At 42.2% G+C, this 26,704-nt stretch overlaps 1 protein-coding gene across 1 annotated transcript; it reads right to left on the bottom strand.

Moving 5' to 3' along the window:
* Positions 1-393: 393 nt before the first annotated feature.
* timmdc1 (translocase of inner mitochondrial membrane domain containing 1) lies at positions 394-26,490 on the bottom strand. The gene is made up of 8 exons (XM_060836553.1): positions 26,389-26,490; positions 17,712-17,979; positions 15,180-15,345; positions 12,000-12,088; positions 10,123-10,190; positions 9,231-9,309; positions 6,533-6,643; positions 394-1,568 (listed from the first exon to the last, which is right to left on the bottom strand). The coding sequence occupies exons 2-8, from the start codon at positions 17,963-17,965 to the stop codon at positions 1,430-1,432; spliced, it is 906 nt and encodes a 301-aa protein (XP_060692536.1). The 5' UTR covers positions 17,966-17,979; positions 26,389-26,490; the 3' UTR covers positions 394-1,429.
* Positions 26,491-26,704: the final 214 nt, after the last annotated feature.

The raw sequence follows: 26,704 nt of genomic DNA, 5'->3' as shown, positions 1-26,704 counted from the left end.
AGACTGAGGGTGGTAGGTGCCTGGAACGTGTTGCCAGCAGAGGTATTAGAGGCAGGCATGGCAGATTCATTTAAGTTGCGTTTGGACAGATGCACGAGTTGGTGGGGAGTAGAGAGATACAGCTGCTTAGGAATTGGGCGAAAAGTTTAGAAAGTTGATTTAGATCGGCCCAGGCTTGGACAGCTGAAGGGCCTGTTCCTGGGCTGTAAATTGTCTTTGTTCTCATTCTTGTCCTTTGCATCCCCTCCCGATAACTCAAATCTTCCAACCCTGGCAACATCTTTTTCTGAACCCTTTTGAATATAATTAGCTCTTTTCTAAATTGAATAAAAACTTCAGTCCTACTTTTTACCAAGCTGCATCTTGTGACAGATTTTAGTCATTCAGTAGAAATAACCATTCCAATTCTCATGGTTTAATAATCAATCATTTTAAAATCTGCTACTTTGCAGAACTCTGCTGTAACATAGCACAAATTTGAAAGACTTTATTGTGACCACAACTCACATTCCACAGTGATCAGAATTTACCTTTCATTGACTGGTTGTAATTTATATTTTATCATCTTAGCTCAGATACACTCTTTACCAGCACAATGATAACATGTTGTTAGAAGATCAGAATGTGATTTCAACACAAGTTTTAAATTCAAGTTCTCAAATCACATGGGTTTCATTCATATTGCCCACTTTTTCAATGCACTATTTAATATGTGGTACAAACTTTTTTTTGCTATATTTAATCATAATCATTAACAGGAATTAATGTCAAATTTTTAACGTGCTATTAAAAATACCATAAAACTGCAAACTAAACTACAATCATTGATATACAAGACAAGTGCTGGGTGGCACTGGGATTCAGTGAACATGTCCAGGGAGAACCAGGAGATGCAATTCGAATCCTGGTCATTCTGTGTGGCCATGAAAAATGGTTAGTTCATTTCTTTAGATAGGGAACTCCCAGTTGATTTCCTATACAATCATTATGAATGATTACTGAACAAGGTTTGTAGTAAATTTACTCTACTCTCCAATGCAGCAAGAGCACAGCAGATATGTTAGAACAATTATAGTAATAAGGGTGTAACAATGGTCAACTGATTTACCATTTTCAAAGACAGTGCTTTTCTAACTCTTCAAAATGTTGCATTCGGAGGGAACATTACGAACAAATCCCAATGGACATCTTCAATATGCTAGTAGTCACATATGTTCACAATTATAAGATTACCATAATACAATTATACAAGACAAATTCCAGGTGTCCGAGTGCTGATCAATTCAGCTCAGGAATTTACTTTGACTGCACTGTTCTTTAGTTAAATCAAGAATACATTTTTCGTTTACTGACTCAGACAATTTTTTTTTAAGACATCTACTGCCGTTGGTATCATTCATACAAATGTCTTCTCAATTCCCCAGTCCAGTCAGATTTTTTCTTTAACCGAAGACTCTGGATTTCTGGGCTTATTTAATAGCTCTTCTAACTTCTCCAAATCATTTTCTGCTGAATCTTTTCCAGCAAATTCATCAATTAAGCCTTCTGTTAGATGTAATCTGGCTCTCCTAGAGAGATGATACATGAATGTAATAAAAACAAACACAATGGCATTAAGAAACTGCTGATAAATAACATTGTTATAGAGCAAAAGGAGCCTCTTAGCCTATCTGCTCTGGGTCCCAAGCTTTTAACTAATTGCCAATCTCCTAGAAACCTGCACATTAACAGTGATTTAAGCGCAGCTTCAAGCCTTCGGCCTCACTCTCTCGGCGGAGCAGGTAACGGCTGTCTGGTGGTGTTTTTTTAAGTCGGAGGTATAGTCCAGTTTTTGTTTTTTAACGGCTAAAATTTAAAGTTTTTTTTTAAGTGCCTAGCGGACCCGGAAGCTGGTGTCACGCTAGCTTACGTGGGAAGGTTTTTTTTTCTTATATAAGCGCGCAGGCGAGGAACCCGAGGCACTACAGGGGTAGAGCCTCCCACCCGCCCTCCTCCTCTAACCTAATAATAAGACCCGTTGTGGTAAGCAGGTAAGTGCTGCATTTTGCTTGTTTGTTTCTTTAGATCTAGTTTTTTTAAAGTTTACCTTTTAGAGGGATGGCAGCGAAGGCAGTGCAATGTTCCTTTTGCAACATGTATGAGGTGAGGGAAGCCATTAGCGTCCCTGCTGATTACACTTGCAAGAAGTGCACCCATCTCCAGCTCCTCCAAGACCGTGTTAGGGAACTGGAGCTGGAGTTGGATGAACTGCGGATCATTCGGGAGGCAGAGGTGGTCATAGATCAGAGCTTTAGGGAAGTAGTTACTCCAAAAGTTATAGACAGATGGGTGACAGTGAGGGTGAGTGGGAGGAAGCAGCCAGTGCAGGGACCCCCTGCGGTCATTCCCCTCAAGAACAAGTATACAGTTTTGGATACTTGTGGGGGGGACGACTTATCAGGGGTAAGCAACGAGGTTTAGGCCTCTGGCACAGAGTCTGTCCCCGTTGCTCAGAACGGAAGGATAGAGAAAGGTAGAGCGATAGTTATTGGGGACTCAATAGTGAGGGGCACAGATAGGCGGTTTTGTAGGGGCGACAGAGACTAACGATTGGTATGTTGCCTCCCAGGTGCAAGGGTACGTGATGTCTCTGATCGTGGTTTCCGGGTCCTTAAGGGAGAGGGGGAGCAGCCCCAGATCTTGGTCCACGTTGGAACCAACGAGATAGGTAGGAGGAGGGGTGAGGATGTTAGGCAGGCTTTCAGGGAGCTAGGTTGGAAGCTCAAAGCTAGAACGAACAGAGTTGTTGTCTCTGGTTTGTTACCCGTGCCACGTGATAGAGAGTCGAGGAATAGGGAGAGAGAACAGTTAAATGCATGGCTACAGGGATGGTGCAGGAGGGAGGGATTCCGGTTTCTGGACAACTGGGGTTCTTTCTGGGGAAGGTGGGACCTCTATAAACAGGATGGTCTACACCTGAACCTGAGGGGCACCAGTATCCTTGGGGGGAGGTTTGCTAGTGCTCTTTGGGAGGGTTTAAACTAACTCTGCAGGGGCATGGGAACCTGGACTGTAGCTTTAGGGTACAGGACCTTGAGTGTAGGGAGGTTAGGAATAAGGCATCGATCTCGAAGGAAGGTGCCTGTAAACAGGAAGGTGGCTTGAAGTGTGTATACTTCAATGCCAGAAGTATAAGAAATAAGGTAGGTGAACTTGCAGCGTGGGTTGGTACCTGGGACTTCGATGTTGTGGCGATTACAGAGACGTGGGTAGAACAGGGACAGGAATGGCTGTTGCAGGTTCCAGGGTTTAAATGTTTTAGCAGGGTCAGAGATGGGGGTAAAAGAGGGGGAGGTGTGGCATTGCTTGTCAAGGATAGTATTACAGCAGTGGAAAGGACGATGGAGGAAGACTTGCCATCTGAGGTAGTTTGGGCTGAGGTTAGAAATAGGAAAGGTGAGGTCACCCTGTTAGGAGTTTTCTACAGGCCTCCTAATAGTCCGAGAGAAGTAGAGGAAAGTATTGCGAGGATGATTCAGGAGAAGAGTGAAAGTAGCAGGGTGGTTGTTATGGGGGACTTTAACTTCCCAGATATTGACTGGGAAAGCTATAGCTCGAGTTCGTTAGATGGGTCGGTGTTTGTCCAATGTGTGCAGGAAGGTTTCCTGACACAATATGTAGACAGGCCAACAAGAGGGGAGGCTATACTGGATTTGGTTCTAGGTAATGAACCAGGCCAGGTGTTAGACTTGGAGGTAGGTGAGCACTTCGGGGACAGTGACCACAACTCGGTGACTTTTACTCTAGTGATGGAGAGGGATAAGTGTGCACTGCAGGGCAAGAGTTATAGCTGGGGGCAGGGAAATTATGATGCGGTGAGGCATGACTTAGGATGTGTGGATTGGAAAAATAGGATTCAAGGGAAGTACACAAATGATATGTGGAGATTGTTCAAGGAACAGCTATTGGGTGTCCTTGATAAGTATGTACCAGTCAGGCAGGGAGTAAAGGGTCTTGTGAGGGAGCCGTGGTTTAATAAGGAATTGGAATCCCTTTTGAAAGGGAAGAGGGCGGCCTATGTAAAGATGAGGCGTGAAGGTTCAGTTGGGGCGATTGAGAGTTATAAGGTAGCCAGGAAGGATCTAAAGAGAGAGCTAAGAGCAGCGAGAAGGGGACATGAAAAGTCCTTAGTTGGTAGGGTTAGGGAAAACCCAAAGGCTTTCTATAGGTATGTCAGGAATAAAAGGATGAGTAGGGTAGGTATCGGTCCAGTCAAGGATAGTAGTGGGAAGTTGTGCGTGGAGGCGGAGGAGATTGGAGAGACACTAAATCAATACTTTTCGTCAGTATTCACTCAGGAACAGGACACTGTTGCTGATGTGAATATTGAGTCACAAGTGATTAGAATGGGTGACCTTGAGGTATGTAGGGAAGAGGTCTGGGGAATACTGGAAAGGATGAAAATAGATAAGTCCCCTGGGCCTGATGGCATTTATCCTAGGATCCTCTGGGAAGCTAGGGAGGAGATAGCGGAGCCATTGGCCTTGATTTTTATGTCGTCGTTGTCTACAGGAATAGTGCCAGAAGACTGGAGGATAGCGAATGTGGTCGCCTTGTTCAAGAAGGGGAGTAGGCATAGCCCGAGTAACTATAGGCCAGTGAGTCTCACTTCTGTTGTGGGCAAAGTCTTAGAGAGAATTGTAAGGGATAGGATTTATGAACATCTGGATAGGAATAATGTGATCAAGGATAGTCAGCATGGTTTCGTGAAGGGCAGGTCGTGCCTCACAAACCTTATTGAGTTCTTTGAGAAGGTGACCAAGGACGTGGACGAGGGTAAAGCAGTAGATGTGGTGTATATGGATTTTAGCAAGGCATTCGATAAGGTACCCCATGGTAGGTTAATGCAAAAACTACGGAGGTATGGCATTGAGGGTGCATTAGATGTTTGGATTAGGAATTGGCTGGCTGGAAGGAGACAGAGGGTAGTAGTTGATGGTATAGGTTCATCTTGGAGTGCAGTTACCAGCGGTGTTCCACAAGGATCTGTTTTGGGACCATTGCTGATGGTCGTTTTAATAAATGACCTAGAGAAGGGGCTTGAAAGCTGGGTGAGCAAGTTTGCGGATGACACGAAAGTCGGTGGAGTTGTGGACAGCGAAGAAGGATGTGGCAGGTTACAGCGGGATATAGGTAAGTTGCAGAGCTGGGCAGAAAGGTGGCAAATGGAGTTTAATGTAGCTAAGTGTGAAGTCATTCACTTTGGTAGGAGTAACAAGAAGATGGATTACTGGGCTAATGGTAGGCTACTTGGTAGTGTGGATGAGCAGAGGGATCTTGGTGTCCATGTACACAGATCTCTGAAAGTTGCCACCCAGATAAATAGTGCTGTGAAGAAGCATATGGTGTACTGGGCTTTACTGGTAGAGGAATTGAGTTCCGGAGTCCTGAAGTCATGTTGCAGTTGTATAAGACTCTGGTGCGGCCTCATCTGGAGTATTGTGTGCAGTTTTGGTCGCCATACTATAGAAAGGACGTGGAGGCATTGGAACGAGTGCAGAGGAGGTTTACCAGGATGTTGCCTGGCATGGTAGGAAGGTCGTATGAGGAAAGGCTGAGGCACTTGGGGCTGTTCTCATTGGAGAAAAGAAGGTTTAGGGGAGATTTGATAGAGGTGTACAAGATGATTAGGGGTTTAGATAGGGTTGACGGTGAGAACCTTTTTCCGCTAATGGAGTCAGCTGTTACTAGGGGACACAGCTTTAAATTAAGGGGTGGTAGGTATAGGACAGATGTTAGGGGTAGATTCTTTACTCAGCGGGTTGAGAGTTCATGGAATGCCCTGCCAGTAGCAGTGGTGGACTCTCCCTCTTTATGGTCATTTAAGTGGGCATTGGATAAGCATATGGAGGTTATTGGGCTAGTGTAGGTTAGGTAGGCTTTGGTGGGCGCAACATCGAGGGCTGTACTGCGCTGTATTTTTCTATGTTCTATGATTTCAGTGGATGATCAATATTGAAATGACAGGAAATGGATGCCAGTCTCCTTAGTGCTTGAACAGAAAGAGAGACTAATATGTTTAAGGCAGCATGGTAGCTCAGTGGTTAGCACTGTTGCCTCACAGCACCAGGGACCTGGGTTCAATGCCTGCCTCGGGCAACTGTCTGTGTGGAGTTTGCATGTTCTCCCCGTGTCTGTGTGGGTTTCCTCCGGGTGCTCCGGTTTCCTCCCACAGTCCAAAGATGTGCAGTTTAGATGAATTGGCCATGCTAAATTGCCCGTGGTGTTAGGTGCATTTGTCAGAAGGGAATGGGTCGGGGTAGGTTGCTCTTTGGAGGACAAGTGTGGACTTGTTGGGCCGAAGGGCCTGTTTCCGCACTGTAGGGAATCTAATCTTAGAACCGTACTGTTCAAAAGATCAAAATATTAACATTTATACGAAAAGTATATTTTAAAAAATACATTTTCTCATAAGACATTTTACAAACATTTCTCCTCTATGCTACTCTAATTCCAGCAGTTTATTTGTGATCACAGAATTACCACTTCATACCATTCTTCCAACTTAAGTTCGTAAATCTCTCGTCGCTCTCTACGTTTACGTTCCCTGACAGTCTCTCCACCAACTTTCTGCATTGCCAGGATTAATGACCCTGCAGGAACCCTGAAAGATAAAACAACAGTGAGATTTTTATCTAGATGTCAATACAAATTATTCACAACCCAAATTTCAATAATTAACTTAGATTTGGACTGAAACATTCCTGTGAGTAGTCTTTAAATGTGTACTAGATTGATGTTTCTTCTCTCTTCACTGAGTGGCCAATTTTCAAGATTTAAAAATATTTAATAGTGGATAAAGTACAAATTTAGCAAAAGCAAAATTCTGTACCCTCAGCAACCTCCAACTTCTCTGTGCTTCACAGTACAGTTACTGTCATTTCAGATAGGAGTGTGGGAGTGAGGTTACGGTCAAAATAGGCAAATGCCTTTCATCTACATACTAACTAGCTGCAAACGTTGCTTTATTAATAAAGTGTAGTTTGGAATACTCTAGATGTTTTGATGTTACCACAGAAAACCAGTAGGGAACCAATTCCCATCATCCCAGCTTCCAGAATAAGACACGTAAACAAAACAGCAGCTCATACCAACTTGTTGGCTACCTACTACAGCTTGTTGCAATGAAGCCTTTTGGAAGTGTAGTCACTGTTGTAATCTCAGAACTGTGGGCAGCTAATCTGTATACTCAAGCTGTGAGGACAGTAAATAGCAATGAAATATTTGACTAAATAATCTATTTTAATGATATTTCCTATTGGAGGAAATATAATCAGGTTGGAGGATTTGAACTATAGGGAGAGATTGAATAGACTAGGGCTGTTTTCCCTGAAGTGTCAGAAGTTGAGGGGTGATCTTATAGAGGTTTATAAAATCATAAGTGGCATGGATAGGATAAATAGACAAAGTCTTTTCCCTGGAGTGGGGGAGTCCAAAACTAGAGGGCATAGGTTTAGGGTGAGAGGGGAAAGGTATAAAAGAGACCTAAGGGGCAGCTTTTGCACACAGAGGGTGGTACCTGTATGGAACGACCTGCCAGAGGAAGTGGTGGAGGCTGGTACAATTGCAACATTTAAAAGGCATCTGGATGGGTATATGAATAGCTGAAAATGTATTGCTGGAAAAGCGCAGCAGGTCAGGCAGGATCCAAGGAACAGGAGATTCAACATTTCGGGCATAAGCCCTTCTTCAGGAAGCTTATGCCCGAAGCGTCGAATCTCCTGTTCCTTGGATGCTGCCTGACCTGCTGCACTTTTCCAGCAACATATTTTCAGCTCTGATCTCCAGCATCTGTAGTCCTCACTTTCTCCTGGGTATATGAATAGAAAGGGTTTGGAGGGATATGGGCCAGGTGCTGGCAGGTGGGACTAGATTGGATTGGGATATCTGGTCAGCATGGATGAGTGGACCGAAGGGTCTGTTTCCATGCTGTACATCTCTACGACTCTATACTGGATCAGGGACAAAAATCTGCAAGAACATCATGGAGAATATCAGCGAGGCCAACAGACTATCACATACCCAATGCTATTCAAAAATATACAAATGAGTGGTGATGAACTACATCTAATAAGTTCATCAATGCTGATGACATCTTTTGTGTCACCTAACTCTGTCTGTTCCATGGAGTAGATCCTAAATGAAGATGTTACAATCTTGATGGACTATTGCAGCACATGGAGTCTCACAGTAAAACTATATCCAGTGTATTCCATTTCCTTAATGCAAGCAACAAAAAAGAATTGCATACTTACATGCATGGTCAGACACTAAACTATGATCCCACCTCAACAGAGTTAATTTATTCCAGATAGGATAATCTTTTCAGGAATAACTGAAGAAAGCAGTAGCAAAACATTCAAAACAAGAACAACCTGTTAGATCTACCAGGGCACTGCTGTCACAACTGCCCGGATCTTAGCCCTTGGCCTATCATACTGTACAGCAGAGTGTTATGCATCTGCCTGGCATAGGTCATCACATATTGTTGCATTCAATTGAGTGTCAACAATGTGCGAGGAGAAAGTGAGGTCTGCAGATGCTGGAGATCAGAGCTGAAAATGTGTTGCTGGAAAAGCGCAGCAGGTCAGACAGCATCCAAGGAATAGGAAATTCGACGTTTTGGGCATAAGCCCTTCATCCTGACTTCCTTACATCATTCACTGAATAATGAAAACCCACAGCTGATTGAAACCATTCATGCTGCACCTCAATCATGACAACTTGTTCAACACATCTATTGTCTGCCTTCTGTTGTGCCGTATGGCAGAATCGTCCTCAGCAAGACCCTTTGGTTCAAGAATGGGAAACACGGGAAGTCACTAACAAGTTCTCTGTTACAAACCCATTCTGTTCAATGGCAAATTTGGAATTAGCACAGCTACAGGGGTCCTTGCTAAAAAGATTCAGGATAAACTGGAGTTCATGCATAGCCAAACTCTACTGCTGCAGCCTCAGTACAAATGCCTTATGCACATATGGACAGACACAAACCATGCTGAATGTTACCAAGTGGTGGTCTCTCTATAGAGTAAGGGGTGTTCCCTCTGGAGTAAGTGGTGGAATAATCTTAAACTCAGCAAATGAGGATGTGATCATTTGTCTTCAGGGATTACATTCAGTAAATAAATAAATAAATAAATGCATACATACATAATTAATTTTCCAATCTCTGATAGTTATGAACTCACCCCATTATGGCACCAATGGCTGTGCCTGCTAAGAATCCACCCAATCCAAGATTCATCCGGAATAGTCCTCCTGTGATTGCTAAAACAAAAGCAGTAACTTTTTAAACATTAGCTCACAGTAATAAATAAGCATGCAGATAGTTTCAACAAATCAAACAAAACTGAAATCCTTAATAAAGTGCTCGTATATTGTGAATATACTCTGGTTTCAGAAGAATATTTCTTCTGCTTTGCCTGTTGGTCCCAGACTTCTCAGTTTAACATGTCTCAGTATTACAGAGTATGATGAGTAAAGTCCCTGGTGACTTGATTTGGAATGACAGTGTACAGCTATGCAACACAAACAAGGTTATTCTAGGTTCAAGTTACAAGCTGTGTTGAGTGAGGTGTTAATTCTATAGTAAATGTGAGTTTAATTTTATACAATGAAGGGAATTAACTGGGGATTCATTTGTATTTCTACAATTAGTAACAGGCTGGAATTTCACTGGTTGAGCTAGGAGGTGCATATCTCTAAATAAATGTTTAAAACTGTGTGTAGGGATTAGGCTTCAGTTCTATCATTCATTGCCTGGTCTTATGGAATAGAAAAATTGGTTTCAATGGTGATGAGAAGAGAGGATTTAAAACAAATACAATTTTTCTAGATCCCTGTACTTGATTCTTTTGTGAAGATGTGTAGGTGTCTGTGAAAGGACGTGTGTCAAGAAAGACAAGGAAATGATCATGTTTGAGCTGTGATATTTCCATGGTTAAATACTCAATTCCATCTCATTGTTTAGCCTCAGATATGAAGGATTACCAGCTGGGACCGAATGACCCATTTCTGCGCTATTAGGAAGAAAATATATAATCATTCCAGATTTAAGCAAAGATTAAAGTAAACTCCTACCTCCAGCTGCAGAGTAGTGCCTCAGAAGATTCTGATCATGATACACAGACAGACCTGTGCTAACTGTGCTGCGTGGAATATGAATAGTAAATTAATCAATAAGTTCAGCCTGTGCAATTATATCTATAAGTCCTATCAAGAAAAAAGACTTTTCAAAGTATATACCATAATAACTACATATTTTAATTTGCTCTTTCATAGGAAGTATTGCTTGTCTCAATTCCTAATGACCCTTGAACTGTGGTTTGCTGGTCATTTTAGAGCACAGTCAAGAATCGACTACATTAGTGTGGCTCTGGAGGCACACGTAGGCCAGACCAGGTAAGGATGGCAGATTTCTGCACCTTACAGGCTTTATTGAACCAGCTGGGTTTTTACAGCAATCAGTGGTAGTTGCAACATTAGAAAAGCTTCATTTTCCAGATTTACCTAACTGTATTGGAATTCCTCCAGTTGTTGTGCTGGAATCTGAACCTGTATCCCAAGAACATCAGCCTGAGCCTCTGAATTACTAGTCCAATAACATTAACACCATCTAACACAGAAGCACAGATATAATTAAAATGTTCCTGAGAGATTGTATCACAGTTATGTATGACTAAGTCACTATTTATTAAATGCTATGACATCCCTCAATTCTTTTCCTCATTCTATTGTTCTCTCTCAAATCCACATTCCTGCCTACCCCTGAAGGCCCAAGGGAACTGGTTTCCTTTCAAAATAACACAAATCTTAACTGTAAGCTGCCAATGAACTGTTTATGAGGTAATCTGAGATAATAGAAATTACTAATTTGTTTATTTGTTCTCTTAAGATTGGATGCCAAGATTCTCAAAACATCTTGGAAAACACATGCAAAACTAGATGCCACCCTGTAGGGCAAATTGATTTTCCAATTTATTTTCAATTGTGTGCAGATCAACAGTTTAGACCTCCGATTGCTCCTCTCTTCACACTGCTGCCACTCATATTACAGAGGTTACAGGAATAGCCTATTAATGCGATAAGAATTAGCACTTTGGGATTGGCCTCCTGTCATCCAATTAAAGGAACAAACTACTAGCTGCTGTAGTATATTCTGCAATCAGCTGTTGTTTTAACTTAAATGTCCCACAGACCACTTTAAAGGTCTCTTTCAGATTATAATCAATGCTCTCACACCCTCACCCCCCAAAAAAAAGGAAAAATAAAGCACAGACAGACTGACCAGATGGTGAATTAATGTAGGGTAATTACACTTTACAGCAAGTGTGGATCATCTCTAAAACACCTTCTCATGTTGAATATTCAAGCCAAAGAAAAGAACTGTAGTCCCTCTTTTCTGCACAGAGTACACATATAGTAACATAGTCAGCCTTAGAGCAGTAGCACTCTTTTGAGTTAAGCTTATGGGCTCAAATTAGATTCTCGAGACTTGAACAGTTAACCTAAGCTGACAATTTATTGCAGTACCGAGAGAGTGCTGCTCTGCCAAAGATACAGTTTCTTGGATGATATTAATCCAAATCCTTCACTCAGGTGTAAAATGGTACTACTGGAAGGTGAAAAGCTCGTCCTGGACAAGATTTAGCATTCAACCAGCAATACCAAGACAAGACGGATTAGTTAGTCACAAATTTCAAGATCTTGCTGCCTGCAAATTGGTTGCTGTGATTCCTATATTGCTGCAGTCACTCCACATCTAGAGTGATTATACACTTTGGGATATTCTTCATTTATTAAAATGTTACATTACAAAGTATACCGGTATTTTGTTTGTAAACAAGAAATACAAAAAGCAGTTCCAACACGTGTTACAAAAAAGGCTGCCTTTTTTTAACCTGCTATCTAAAACGATCTTTAAGAAAACAATGAAAATGGCTTAATATTTCACTTACTTGAATATTGCTACAAACATAGCGACTCTCCAGCTCCATCGCCACCCATAACGAACAAAGCCCCGGACTGCGGCATCTTGTGCTGACCTCTAATAGAGCAAAAAGCCAGCAATGATGCATCAGAGCTGAATCAGAGATGCTCAGCGACATAGGTTACTCAAAACAAAATAAATGCTGGAGATCAATGGGTCAGGTAGCATTCATGGAGAGAAAGCAAGCTAATGTTTAGCGTCTAGATGACTTGAAACGTTAGCTTGCTTTCTCTCAATGGATGCTGCCTGAACCCACTGTGTTCTCCAACATTTTTTGTTTTCAGTACAGATTCCGGCATTTGCAGTAATTTACTCCTACACAGTTACTCAAACTGGTCAGTGTTCCACAGTTGAAAACTATAACTCAGGTGTGAGTAGAGAAACTGTATCCAAATTAATTTTCCTACACCTTCTCCCCTCGCCCCTCCATGAGATCACTTGGATATACAATATTTACTTTTCCTCTATAGTATTGTCTTTCTGAAATCCAGGGTCATAACAGGACCTATGCCACAGACAGGACGAGAATAATGGGAAATATAACTAACAGTTATCTTTTTTCAAGTAGATCTTAAGTAAAGGAAAACCTTTTCATCCTGTTACTTCGTGTAATGTTACAAAGCAGCCATATTCCCATTACACTCATATAGAATGCTGGATTCCTCACTCTACTATGGGTGGATCATTGAAAAGCAAACAGTGTCAGCTCCGACAAGGCCCAGCACTTGGAAGAATACAAGTGGCAAAAGTTATGACCTTTCAGCCAATATAATCTCACAGTCTATGTGTGACGTGAGCTGTGGTGGGCTCTGCCAAACGTTTGGAAATAAATAAAAACAGGGAAAACTTCTGGATTTGAAGAATAATTGGACTGTTTTCTGAACTGAATGAAAACACAGATTCTCAGACGAAGATTATTCAGTACGTTACTGCTCTGGAGGTCAGCAGTGTTGAACTTGTGATATTCTCATGATCCAAACATGCTTGGAATAGTAACTTGCAGTGGTGTAGTGTATTATATCTATAAATGTCTCCATGATTTTCCTAAACAGATCTCTGTGCCAGATTTGGACTCTAACAGCAGTAACTGTACAAATGTAATTAAACAGTGCAACTGCAGGTGGAGAGAGGATTTGCAGGAAAAAGGGAGGAATGAATTTTTCTTTGGATTAGGAAAGGGTGTATTTTATATGAATGGCTTGGGTGTAGAAACAAAAGGAATGTCAGCAAAAATTATTGGTGATACTAAAAAAATGACACCTGGCAAATGGTGTAGAGGAATTTGAAACCAACAGGAGGTTGATTGACTAGTCAGGGAGAAAGTGAGGTCTGCAGATGCTGGAGATCAGAGCTGAAAATGTGTTGCTGGAAAAGCGCAGCAGGTCAGGCAGCATCCAAGGAGCAGGAGATTTGATGTTTCGGGCATAAGCCCGATTCCTGAAGAAGGGCTTATGACCGAAATGTCGAATCTCCTGTTCCTTGGATGCTGCCTGACCTGCTGTGCTTTTCCAGCAACACATTTTCAGCTCTGATTGACTAGTCAGTCAAAGAAAATAAATGTACCATAAATGGTCAGGTTTAGAGTAGAGGATCATATAAATACATCTCAAAAAAGAAGAATATCCATCTTTTCATCCTAACTTAGATTCTGGATATGGCCATCACTAGCTAGGCAAATATTTATAGCTAATGCTTTATTGTCTTTGAGAAGGTTTGTCCTTGCTCATGATGAAATAAAAGTAGATCATTCCATCTGCTTGCATGTTGATCAGGATAGGTAGAGGAAGTTTTGAGATGTTGTTTCTTCCATAAAGCTCAATGGATTTGAGATTATAATTTCCACTTATGAATGAGAAACTCAAGTATGACCCACAGTGAGGGTCAAGACACTCAGCTCTGTGGGTACATCACTGGTGAGGGTTGTTGGGAATAAAGGGAAATTAAAGTGTAAGTTGCGAGAATGGTAAGCTAAGATGAGATGGCTGGCTATTGCAGTGCAGTGGTAGTGCCTTTGCCTCTGAGAAAGTAGCTGAAAATGTGTTGCTGGAAAGGTGCAGCAGGTCAGGCAGCATCCAAGGAGCAGGAGAATCGACGTTTCGGGCATAAGCCCGAACTGAAGAATGGCTTATGCCCGAAACGTCGATTCTCCTGCTCCTTGGATGCTGCCTGACCTGCTGCGCTTTTCCAGCAACACATTTTCAGCTCTGATCTCCAGCATCTGCAGACCTCACTTTCTCCTCTGAGAAAGTAGGCCTTAGTTCAAGTCTTATCTGCTCCAAAAGTGTGTCATTGCATCCCTGAACAGGTTGATTAAAAATAGTTTTTTTTAAAGACTAGGTGGTCTGTGGAGCAGGAAAGAGTATGGCTCAAAGAGGGATAGGGGATTTATTCTACTTCAAATGTAGAGGTTTCTTAGTCCCATTTCAGCATTGAGAATAGAATCCATAATGCCTAAAAGTGAAATAACTAATGTTTTATGAAAAAATATAGAAAAGGTAGTAAGCAGACAGCTTTCACAAAGAACTGCTGCAGACGTGATGGGCCTCTGGAAGGTATCTTTCCCACTACTGCTTCTCATCACAGAGGAGCAGAGGTGCATTATCTTCCCAAAGCTGTGCAATAACATCAAATCTGCTGGGAATCCTGGCTTGTGGGCCACCTACTTCATTTCACTTCACACTTGTGCTTCACCAAATATCATATCTGAAAAGAAGTCTTTCAGACTCACTAAGCCTGCTTTGTCATTATCAGTTTCCCTCCTCTCCTTAGCAGGATAATTCTTTCTGAAAAAGAGTTCTGAAAGAGTTCATCTTGGGCAACTATCTGTGTGGAGTTTGCACACTCTCCCAGTGTCTGTGTGGGTTTCCTACAGGCGCTCCGATTTCCTCCCACAATCCAAAAATGTACAGGTCAGGTGAATTGGCTATGCTAAATTGCCCCATAGTGTTCAGGAATGTGTAGGTTAAGTGCATTAGTCAGGGGTAAATATAGGGGAAAAACAAAGGGTAGGGGAATGGGTCTGGATGGGTTACCTTCGGAGGGTCAGTGTGGACTTGTTGGGCCGATGGGCCTGTATCCACAATGTAGGGATTCAATTCTAAAGAGTAACCTCCTGATTTCTTGCATAACTTAAGGCTTTCAAACTCACCACAGCCTCCAAGCGATTTTTGTATAACTCAGCTTGACTGTGCTCGATGTAACGGATTTTAGCATGCCTTGCAGCAGGAATACCACCGTACAACATTCCAACACACGCAGCTACAATGACACTCTTCCAGATGTTGGTTATTTCCTCTGGATAAGTTTTCAACTCACTGCGTAAACAGCATGCATATTCAATTACAGAGTGTCATTTTAATTACATATTGTCATTTTAAAATACCTAATCTTGCTATGTCAAATAGTTACTCTTTAAAATAGTTTAAAATAGTGTCATGCATTTTGTGATTACTGAAGGCTGCTATCAGTGGTCAAGTGGACAATGTATTTGGTGGAGATAGACAAAGCAAGGGAATACACAATAAAAGATAGAATTCAGGTGAATGAAGGTTTGTGCCTCAGTGGATAGTACCCTGCTCTGAGACAGAAGCATTAGGTTCAAGTTCCACCCTAGGACCTGTTGGCCAAGGAAGGAGCATTCATGACCAGTCAGGATGATAATCAACTTAGTAATCTTTTCAACATGCCCATAACAGGCTCGAAGATTGGGAATATGTCTTGATCAGTCATGCTTTCTGTGGAGTATAACAGCCATGTAAAACTATATAAACTTATAAAATAGTAGTCCGCCTGCAGCTTGAGTACTGTGTACAGTTCTGAATATTGCATTACAAGAAGCTTGTGATCACACTTAGATAGTATGGAAGATGTTTATGAGAATGGAGGATATTGGTTGTGAGGAAACATAGGTTGGGTTTGTTTTCCTTTGAATAAAGGAGGATATAAGGAGATTTAAACAAACATTGGCAGTTAACTGTCAGTCATCATCATACGAGAACAGTTACTACAGCTATGCCTCTATCAATCAGAATCCACTGCCAATTGTCAACACTTTCTTTTCAAATAGTATAAAATGTTGTACCCCACTTTACATTGACAATAATACCAATGTCCTGATGGGTACAAGATTAAATGCTTCAACAATTTTTTTCCCCAGCAATACTCAAGTTCCATATACCATGAAATTATGAGATTTAAAGTAATTGGTCAAAGAATTAGAGGAGTGTTAAAAGAGGTACATTTTCACTCAGAAAATACTGGGAACTGGAACTCACTGCCTTAAAGGGAGATACCCTCATCACTTTCAAAAAATAAATGGACATGCAATTGAAGTACTCTATCTGATGGAGCTGGAGTTGGAAGGTGGGATAAGACTGGATAGCTCTTTTGCAGTTACCATGGACATGATAAGCTGAAGGGCTTCCACTCATACTGTAAATCTGTATTTGTATGGCCTGTGCTTCTGTATTTCAGGTTGCCAATCTCCACATCACGCATCAAGTTATTGGATGTAGGATTAATTTTCTTCTGCCCTATTTAGTCAATGTACTTCAGCAAAGATTCTTCACACTGTGATACTTTCCCAATCCCCATTGCTGTGGCCTCTCTGATGTGGGCTGAATAACATACTTCTGTGCTGCATCCTTCACTGGATAGATACCAATAGAGCAATTTATAGAGAAAAAAAAAGGTCACTTGGCCCATCAAATTCATGCTAGCTTCCTGTGAAGCAATTCACAGCCACACTTGTTCTCCATAGCCCTTCAAATTTCTGTCAAATTGAGTTCAGGTTGTTTTTTATGTAGAGAAGTTCATTCTCACATTCTCCCTTCATCTTTTGCCAACACATCAAGGACCTTGCTCTTTTATTACAGGATGGGTTCAATTCCCACACCAGCTAAGATTACTGTGAAAGACTCTCCTTCCCAAACCCTTTCTTTGCTTGAGGCGTGATGAGCCTCACATTAACCACGAGTTCTCTCTCTCTCTCTTTCTCTCTCTAGTGAGAGAGCAGCCATATGCTTTGATAGGACAGGACAGCCTTACTTTTATACAACCAGCTAACACATATACAACACTTTTGACTTGTCCCCCGTCTTCAAACCTGTCACAATCTTGCACACCTTTATCAAATCTTTCTCAAGCACCTTTACTTGAAAGTGAATAACTGCAGTTTCTCCAAATTAACCTTGCAGCTAAACTCTCTCAGACCCCATGTCTATTCTGGTAAATCTCTTTAGTATCCTTTTAAGGATCTTAGAATCTTTCTAAGTGCAGTGACCACGGCTGGAATCCAAAGCCTATACAACAAGGACAAGAAAAAGGATGATGTCTGGATACGAGATACAAGTGAAGGCAAGGTCATCGAAATGAAAGGGCAAATGTGAAAAAAATGAAAACTTCACAAAACAAGGCACAAAAAAAATCAACCTGACTGGAATAGTGAACAGAATAAGTAGGATGAAGAAGGACAGTACACAATGGCAGCAAACCGTAAGTACACTCGATGAGAGAATGGTAAATAAGGGTTCATTTTGCATAAAGCTCAGAAAAGTTTACAACTTTTTGTTTTATGATGTGGAAGTGCTGGTATTGGAGAAAACCACGCATTAGTTTGTCACATTTTCCCAATTTGACTTTTGTTTGGCTTAATCCAAAATACAAAAGGACGAATTCATACTTGCGAACAAATAGCTCCTGGATTCTGTCCCACCCTGTTTCAGGGATCTGGGGACTGCCAATACACTCAGGAAGCTTCCCATCCTGCCCTCCAAGATCTTCTGCTGCATACACTCGAGGGAAGTGAAACAATCTTCTGAAAGAGATGTTCTGACAGATCTGCAGAATTCCTGTCATCTGGTAATTCCATGACGTAGGTGTCAGTCTGCAAACTAGCGTGAGAGTCTCCACTGTTCCTCTATCTTCATCTTTCATTCTGCACCATGTCACTACAAATCAACAGTAGCATTAACCAGGTTTTCATGCCAACCTTCCCACTTATAGCCGATTTATAGCCTAAACAACTAGTCCACAGGTGACACCAGTCTTACCTTCTTTACAAGAGACCACACTGGAAGATTATTTGAGCATCTAAATCAGTGAAGAGTGCAGGGAACAGAGATAATCATTACAAAAATAAGTTGGGAAAAATCAGAAACAATAATTACATTTGTAAAAGGGAATGCAAACATAATACACTACACTTTAGTGTGCTGATACTAATATAGAGTTTCTAAAATCAGACAATAGTGTACTACAAAGGGTTTGTTGTTCACACAGTACTCAGAGCTTCACTCGATAGTTGTTCCTACTGCCTTGACTGTATGTCATTTATTATTGATAGGAATTCAAAACTGATAATTAAACAATATTTTCCATATTAACAGTCATACTTTCACCTTCAAACATAAACGATAAATGAACTCAGAATACCGATAGTTACATGTTGTGAAAAATGCAGCACTTTCGAGCAAGAGGGAAATCTGTAGTAGCTCCTTCAAACAACTATGCTGCTCCTCCCTCTGCCCTGCATGTTTTCACCCCTCCAGCTATTTATCAACTCCTTACTTACCATCACTATTTCATTCAGTGCATTCTAGATCATTCGAACTTTGGTGTAAAAAACATTCTCATGGCTACTTTCATTCTTTTGCTAATGTTGTTATGTTGATGCCTTCTTACCACAGGACATAAGAGCACAGGTAGGCTAATCAACCCATTGAGTCTGCTCCATCATTCAGAGAGATCATGGCTGATCCAAGAATTCAATGTCACTTTCCTACCTTAACAGCATAACTCCCAATTCCTTTACTGATTAAAAGTCTGTCCATTCTCATGGCACAGCTTCTATTTTTGTATTCCATTCTCTTTGAAACAAAGGAACAATAATATAGCTCCAAGTTCGAATGTAATTTGGAACAGTACTTGGAAGTAGTGGTATTCCCATACGTTCTTGTTCTGCTGGAAATTAAGTTACAGGTTTTGAAGGAGCTGTTGAAGAGTGCTGAGATGGATCTTGTGGAAGAAAGTGTAAACTGAGGTAAAAGGTGTGAATGTTTAAGGTGATGAATTGGGTGCAAGTCTTGTAGACTGCATTGACTTGGATGGTATTGATCATATAGAATCATATAACATGGAAACAGATGCTTCGATCCAACCAGTCCATGCCAAACATGATTCCAAACTAAACTAGTCCCACCTGCCTGCTCCTGGTCCCTATCCCTCCACACCTTTCCTACTCATGTACTTATCCAAGTGTCTTTCAAACATTGTAATTATGCCCACATCCACCACTTTCTCAGGAAGTTGAAATGCACACAAGCCACCCTAAAACAATTTGCCCCTCATGTCTTTTTTTAAATCTCTCTTTTCTCATCTTAAAAGTGTGCCCTCTAAATCTTGAAATCCCCATCCTAGGGAAAAGACCATTAACCCTATCAATACTTTTCAATTTTTTCAACTTCTCTAAAGTCACCTCTCAATGTCCTGTGCTTCAAGGAAAATAGTCCCAGCCTGTCCAGCCTTTCTTCATAACTCAGAACTTCCATTCCTGGCAACATCCTGGTAAATCTCTTCAGAACCTTCTCCAGCTTAATAATATTCTTCCCATAACTATTATTCCAGAAGAGGCTTCACCATGTCCATAACTTCCTACTCATATACTCAAAGGACTGAGCAATGAAGGCAAACATGCTAAACACCTTTTTAACCACACTGTCTGTATGTGACGCAAACTCCAACAAATTCTGTACCTGAATCCCTAGGTTCCTTTGTTCTTCTTGAGTGTTGTTGGACCTTCACTCACCTCGGCAAGTGAAAAATATTTTACTGCAAGTCCCATCCAAGTTGCACACCATCTAATTTAGAACAATGCTCCTCGATTGTCACTGGGTCATAATCCCAGAATTCCCTTCTGAGCACAGCTAGTCCTCTATTAACATGGTAATTATGATCCTAAAAATCACCCTATTAAGTAAACACAATATTTGAAATACATATCCCCACAAAAATCCAGTTATATTCGGGTTACGTTATGTCAAACAAGTACAAAATGCAAACACAAAGTTAATATACAACACCAAAATACACAAATAAATATGCAATAATGGTTTTTTAAAAATTTTTTTGCTTCATATACACAATTAGTTATAAAGAGGTAGAAGACTAGGAATCTACATCTAACTACCTGGAATTCTGGAAGCTGACGGTTGAAGATAATCAGATTGCTGTTCTGCTGCTTTGCAGGTAGAGGGTTAAATACCTTTGGGCATTTTAAACCTTTTTCGAGCCTTACTTGAGGGAGGTAACAACCAAAATGAGCTGAACAGGCAGGGATGTGTGCAGGAACATTGCATTTTGGTGAACATTCCTCCACATTTGAGTCAGGCATCATGGAAACAGGCTCTTCAGCCCAAGTCATTCATGCTGACAGGTTTCCTAAACTAAACCAGTCCCATTTGCCTGAATTTAGCCCATATCCCTCTAAATCTTTCCCATCCATGTACCTGCCTGGATTCTTTGAAATGTTAAGTGTACCTGCTCCTGAGGTGTTAGCAATTCTGGAAAGTGTGAAAATAGACAGGTCCCCTGAGCCAGATAAGATTTATTCTCTGGGAAGCTATGGAGGAGATTGCAGAGCCTTTGGCTTTGATCTTTATGTCGTAATTGTCTACTGGAACAGTACCGGAAGACTGGAGGATAGCAAATGTTGTCCTCTTGTTCAAGAAGGGGAGTATAGACAGCCCTGGTAATTATAGACCAGTGAGCCTTACTTTGGTTGCGAGTAAAATGTTGGAAAGGATTATAAGAAATAGAATTTATAATTATTGAGGAAGGAATAATTTGATTAGAGATAGTCAACGTGGTTTTGTGAAAGGTAGGTCGTGCCTCACAAACTTTATTAAGTTCTTTGAGAAGGTGACCAAGGTGGATGAGGATAAAGCGATTAATGTGGTGTATATTAGATTAGATTACTTACAGTGTGGAAACAGGCCCTTCGGCCCAACAAGTCCACACTGACCCACCACCCACCCAGACCCATTCCCCTACACTTAACACTCTGGGCAATTTAGCATGGCCAATTCACCTAACCTTCACATTTTTGGACTGTGGGAGGAAACCGGAGCACTCGGACAAATCCCACGCAGACATGGGGAGAATGTGCAAACTACACACAGTCAGTTGCCTGAGGCGGGAATTGAACCCGGGTCTATGGCGCTGAGGCAGCAGTGCTAACCACTGTGCCACCATATGGATTTCAGTAAAGCTTCAGTAGAATTTAATAAGGTTCCCCTAAGTAGGCTTTTGCAGAAAACACAGAGGGATGGGATTGAGGCTGATATAGCGGTTTGGATCAGAAATTGGCTAGTTGTAAGATGACATAGGGTGGTGGTTGATGGGAAACGTTTATCCTGGAGTTCGTTTACTAGTGGTATACTGCAAGGATCGGTTTTAGGACCACTGCTGTTTGTCATTTTTATAAATTACCTGGATGAGGGCATAGAAGGATGAGTTAGTAAATTTGCAGATGATACTAAAGTCGGTGGAGTTGTGGACAGTGCTGAAGATATTGCAGGTTACAGAGGAACATAGATAAGCTGCAAAGCTGGCCTGAGAGGTGGCAAATGTAGAAAAGCGTGAGGTGATTCACTTTGGAAGAAGTAACAGGAAAACAAAGTACAGGGCTAATGGTAAGATTCTTGGTGGTGTGGACGAGCAGAGAGATTTCAGTGTCCATGAGCGTAGAGCCCTGAAAGTTGCCACCCAGGTTGATAGGGTTGTTAAGAAGGCATACAGTGTGTTAGGTTTTATTGGTAGAGGGATGGAGTTTCGGAGCCATAAGGTCATGTCGTAGCTATACATAATTCTGGTGTGGCTGCACTTGGAGCGTTGCATACAGTTCTGGTCACTACATTATAGGAAGGGTGTAGAAGCATTGGAAAGGGTGCAGAAGACATTTGCTGGGATGTTGCCTGGTATGGAGGGAAGGTCTGATGAGGAAAGGCTGAGGGACTTGAGGCTGTTTTTGAGAAGAAGGTTGAGGTGACCTCATTGAGACATACAAGATTATCAAAGAATTAGATAGGGTGGACAGTGACAGCCTTTTTCCTCGGATGGTGATGGCTAGCATGAAGGGACATAGCTTTAAATTAAGAGGGGATAGACATGCTTTTTACTCAGAGTAGTAAGGGCGTGGAACTCTCTGCCTGCAACACTAGTAGACTCGCCAACTTTAAATAGTCATTGGATAAACATATGGATGATAATGGAATAGTGTAGGTTGGATGGGCTTCAGATTGGTTTCACAGGTCGGTGCAACATCGAGGATCAAAGGACCTTTACTGCGCTGTAATGTTCTATGTTCTATTTTCAATCTTCCCTTACAACCCAAACATTCCAGTCTCAGTAACATCCTTATAAATCCTTTTTGCACCCTTTCCAAGTTTAATAACATCCTTCCTAAAGCAGGGCAACCAGAAACGTACACAGTGCAGTACTCCAAATATGGCCTTACCAATGTCTTGGACAATTGTAATATGAAATTCCAATTCCTGCACTCAGTGCTCTGAATGAGAAAAGCAAGTGTGCCAAATGCATTTTTCACCACCCTGTCTACCTGTGATGCCACTCTCAAGGAACAATACACCTACACCGTTAATGTTTCTGTGAGACAACATTCCCCAAGGCCCTACCATTAACTGTCAGTCCTGCCCCTGGTTTACCTCACTAAAATGTAACACCTTGCATTTATCTGATTTAAACTCCATCTGCCATTCCTTGGCCCACTGGCCCAGTTGATCAAGATCTTGTAATACCTTCTTCACTGTTCACTATGCCACCAATTTTGATGTCACCCGCAAACTTACTAACCATGCCTCCTATATTCCCATCCAAATTGTTTTATATAAATGACGAAAAGTCGACCCAGTACCAATTTGTGCAGCACACTGCTAGTCACAGGCCTCCTGTCTGAACAGCAACCCTCTCTTCTACCATGGAGCTAATTTTGTATCTAAATGGCTAGCTTTCCCTGGATCCCACACCCTTACTATCTAATCTACCACGTGGAACCTTGTAAAAAGCCATGAATGTCAATGTCTACTGCACTGTCTTCATCTATCTTGTTGGTCACCTCTGCAAAAGGCTGAATCAAATCTGACAGACAATTTCCCACATACAAAGCCAGGCTGACGACCCCTAATCAGTCTTTACATGTCCAATTGCATGTAGATTCTGTCCCTCAGAATTTAGTCCAACAACTTACCCAACACTGACATTGAGAGCGAAGTAAGAATGATGCGAGTCAGGTACGTATTGTCAGATATATGATGGGTAGTAAAGTAAAAACTGTCATGGCAAAATCAAGGACTATCTGTAGCACTGTGGGTATCCCTACATCCCAGGGACTTAATAGTTCAATAAGGCAGCTGAACTTCACTTTCCCCTGGGTAATTAGGAATAAGCAATAAATGCTGGCTTAACAAGGAACACCCACATCCCATGAACAAAGAAATACTCGTTTGGTGCCTTGCAGATGGTGGACAGACAGAGATTTGAATTCTCAGATTCTGACTTGGTCTTGTAGTTATAGTATTCACATGACCAGAAACTTATCTGGACCATTCAATAGTATTGAAAATGTGTTGCTGGTTAAAGCGCAGCAGGTCAGGCAGCATCCAAGGAACAGGAAATTCGACATTTCGAGCACAAGCTTGAGCTCTGATCTCCAGCATCTGCAGACCTCACTTTTTACATTCAACAGTATTACCTAAAATGTTGATTGTGGGGGATTCAACAACAGTAATTGTCAAGGGGAGACGATTAGATTCTCTCTACTTGGGGATGATCATTGCTTGGCACAAATGTTATAGGGCATTTATCAGTCTGGCCTGAGGATGGTCCAGACTTTTAGAGAATCATACAGTGGTTATAGTATAGCAGAAGACAGTTCAGTCCATCATACCAAAATTGGTGCTGTAGTGGTCAGCACAGGTTACCTCAGACTACAACGGGACCTTGGTCAGATGGGCAGAGGAGTGGAAGATGAAGTTTAATTTAGATAAATGTGAGGTGCTGCATTTTGGAAAGGCAAATCGGGGCAGGTCTTATACACTTAATGGTAAGGCCCTGTTTCTGAACAAAGAAACCTTGGAGTGCAGATTTGTAGTTCCTAGAAAGTAGAGTTGCAGGTAGGCATGACATGAAGACGACATTTGGTATTGGTTAGTGCATTTGAGTTTGGGAATTGGGAGGTTATGTTATACAGGATATACAGGTTATACAGCAGCTATACAGGACATTAGTTTGGCCACTTTTGGAATATTGCGAGGAAAGATGTTGTTAAACTTGAAAGGGTTCAGAAAAGATTTCCAAGGATGCTGATCGGGTTGGAGGGTTAAGCGATACGGAGAGGCTGAATAGGCTGGGGCTATTTTCCCAGAGCATCAGAGGCTGAGTGGTGACCATATAGAAGTTTACAAAATCATGAGGGGCATGGGTAGGGTGAAGAGCCAAGGTCTTCCCCCAAAGTTGGGGAGTCCAAAACTAGAGGGCACAGGTTAAAAGGTGAGAGGGGAAAAAGTGAAAAGGGGCCTAAGGAGTAACATTCACACATGTATGGAATGAGCTGCCAGAGGAAGTGGTGGGGTCTGGTACAAGTACAACATTTAAGAAGCATCTGGATAGGTATATGAATAATAAGGGTTTAAAGGGAAATGGGCCAAATGCTGGCAAAAGGGACTAGATTAATTTAGGGTATCTGGTGAGCATGAACAAGTTAGACTGAAGGGTCTGTTTCCATGCTGTACAGCTCTGTGACTATGTCTGTGCTGGCTTTCTGCAGGAAAGAATTCAAGAGTGCCAATCCCATACCTTGTCCATATTCACTACCTCAAATAATTCAACAATGGATTCTCTCAGTATCCATTTTTAGTCACAAATTAATCCACCACACTCTGAAATCGAAAATAAAAGCAGGAGTGGGCTACTGGGGTCCTCAAACCTGCTCTGCCACTCAGTAAGGTTATGGTTGATCCCATCATGACCTAACCTCTGCTTTCCTTCTTGTTCCAAACCCTCTCAATCAATCAATCAATCAATCAATAATCTGAACACACCCTGGGAAGGGAGTGCCACAGACTTCCAATCCTCGATAGAAGAAGAGCCTCCACTCCATTTTAAATTGGACACCCCGTTATTCTGCCCTTTTTATTACACCCCCAGGGAAGTGCCCTCTCAATATCCACCTTGCTGCTTGTATCTGCAGTGAACACCTTCAGGATCTGATGGACTCGAAACATTAACTTTGTCTTTAAAAACCCAAAAGAAGTGCGGATGCTGTAAATCTGAAACATAAACAGAAGTTGCTGGAAGAGCTCAGTAGGTCTGGCAGCATCTGTGTAGAGAAATCAGGAGAGTGTACCAAGAAGGCTAAGATAAAAGGTAGGGAGGAGGGACTTGGGGGAGGGGCGATGGAGATGTGATAGGTGGAAGGAGGTCAAGGTGAGGGTGATAGGTTGGAGTGGGGTGGGGGCGGAGAGGTCAGGAAGAGGATTGCAGGTTAGGAGGGCGGTGCTGAGTTGAGGGAACTGACTGAGACAAGGTGGGGGGAGGGGAAATGAGGAAACTGGAGAAATCTGAGTTCATCCCTTGTGGTGGAAGGTTCCCAGGTGGAGGACGAGGTGCTCTTCCTCCAACCGTCGTGTTGTTATGTTCTGCCGATGGAGGAGTCCAAGGACCTGCATGTCCTCGGTGGAGTGGGAGGGAGAGTTAAAGTGTTGAGCCACGGGGTGGTTGGGTTGGTTGGTCCGGGCGTCCCTGAGGTGTTCTCTGAAGCGTTCCGCAAGTAGGTGGCCCATCTCCCCAATGTAGAGGAGGCCACATCGGGTGCAGCGGATGCCCGAAACATCGAATTTCCTGTTCCTTGGATGCTGCCTAACCTGCTGTGCTTTAACCAGCAACACATTTTCAACTGTGATCTCCAGCATCTGCAGACCTCACTTTTTACTCTGTGTAGAGAAATCAGAGTTAATGTCTCAGGTGTAGTGACCCTTGCTCAGAGCTGGAAGTTATAGCCTTATTGAAGGGCAGTTCTGAGGAAGGCTTACTGGACCCGAAACATTAACTCCGTTTTTAATTCCTTTACACATACGGCCACAACTGCTCGGCTTCTGCACTTTAATTTTTCTTCCTTCGTTGAAAGAGCGGCCTTGCGGCGCTATAAGAATGCACTTCTTCCCCTGTGATATTGGTTGCCCTTGAGCTCACGCCCACCGGCCAGAAGATGCTGCTTCCCGAAGGTGAGAGAGTCAGTGCAGCAAGCAGTGTCCGAAACTTCAGTCCCCCGGCCAACCGCTTACCTGAAGAAACAGAAATTACTGCGAAAATTCACCAAGTCCGGCAGCAAATGTGGGGAAGCCTCGGGCCTACACTGAGACACTGCGCAGGCGCGTCGGGCTAGGCATCCTGGGAGATGTAGTCTTTTCCCCTTACGATCTGCGCATGCACAACGGCTCGTCACTGATTGGGTGGAAGGAGAAAAGGACAGGGTAAAGGCAGAACTGAAGATAAAGGAAACAGGGAGTGAGGGATAAAGTTAGGGAGAGAAAGAGGATGGAAGGAGGGAGTGAAGGGTAAAGTGAGGGAGAAAGAGAGGATGGAAGGAGGGAGTGAAGG

The sequence above is a fragment of the Hemiscyllium ocellatum genome, chromosome 15 (assembly GCF_020745735.1).
Source record: "Hemiscyllium ocellatum isolate sHemOce1 chromosome 15, sHemOce1.pat.X.cur, whole genome shotgun sequence".
In the NCBI taxonomy this organism is placed as follows: Eukaryota; Metazoa; Chordata; class Chondrichthyes; order Orectolobiformes; family Hemiscylliidae; genus Hemiscyllium; species Hemiscyllium ocellatum.
The sequence above is the reverse complement of the archived record's forward strand: the minus strand, read 5'-3'. Positions and strand labels throughout refer to the sequence as shown.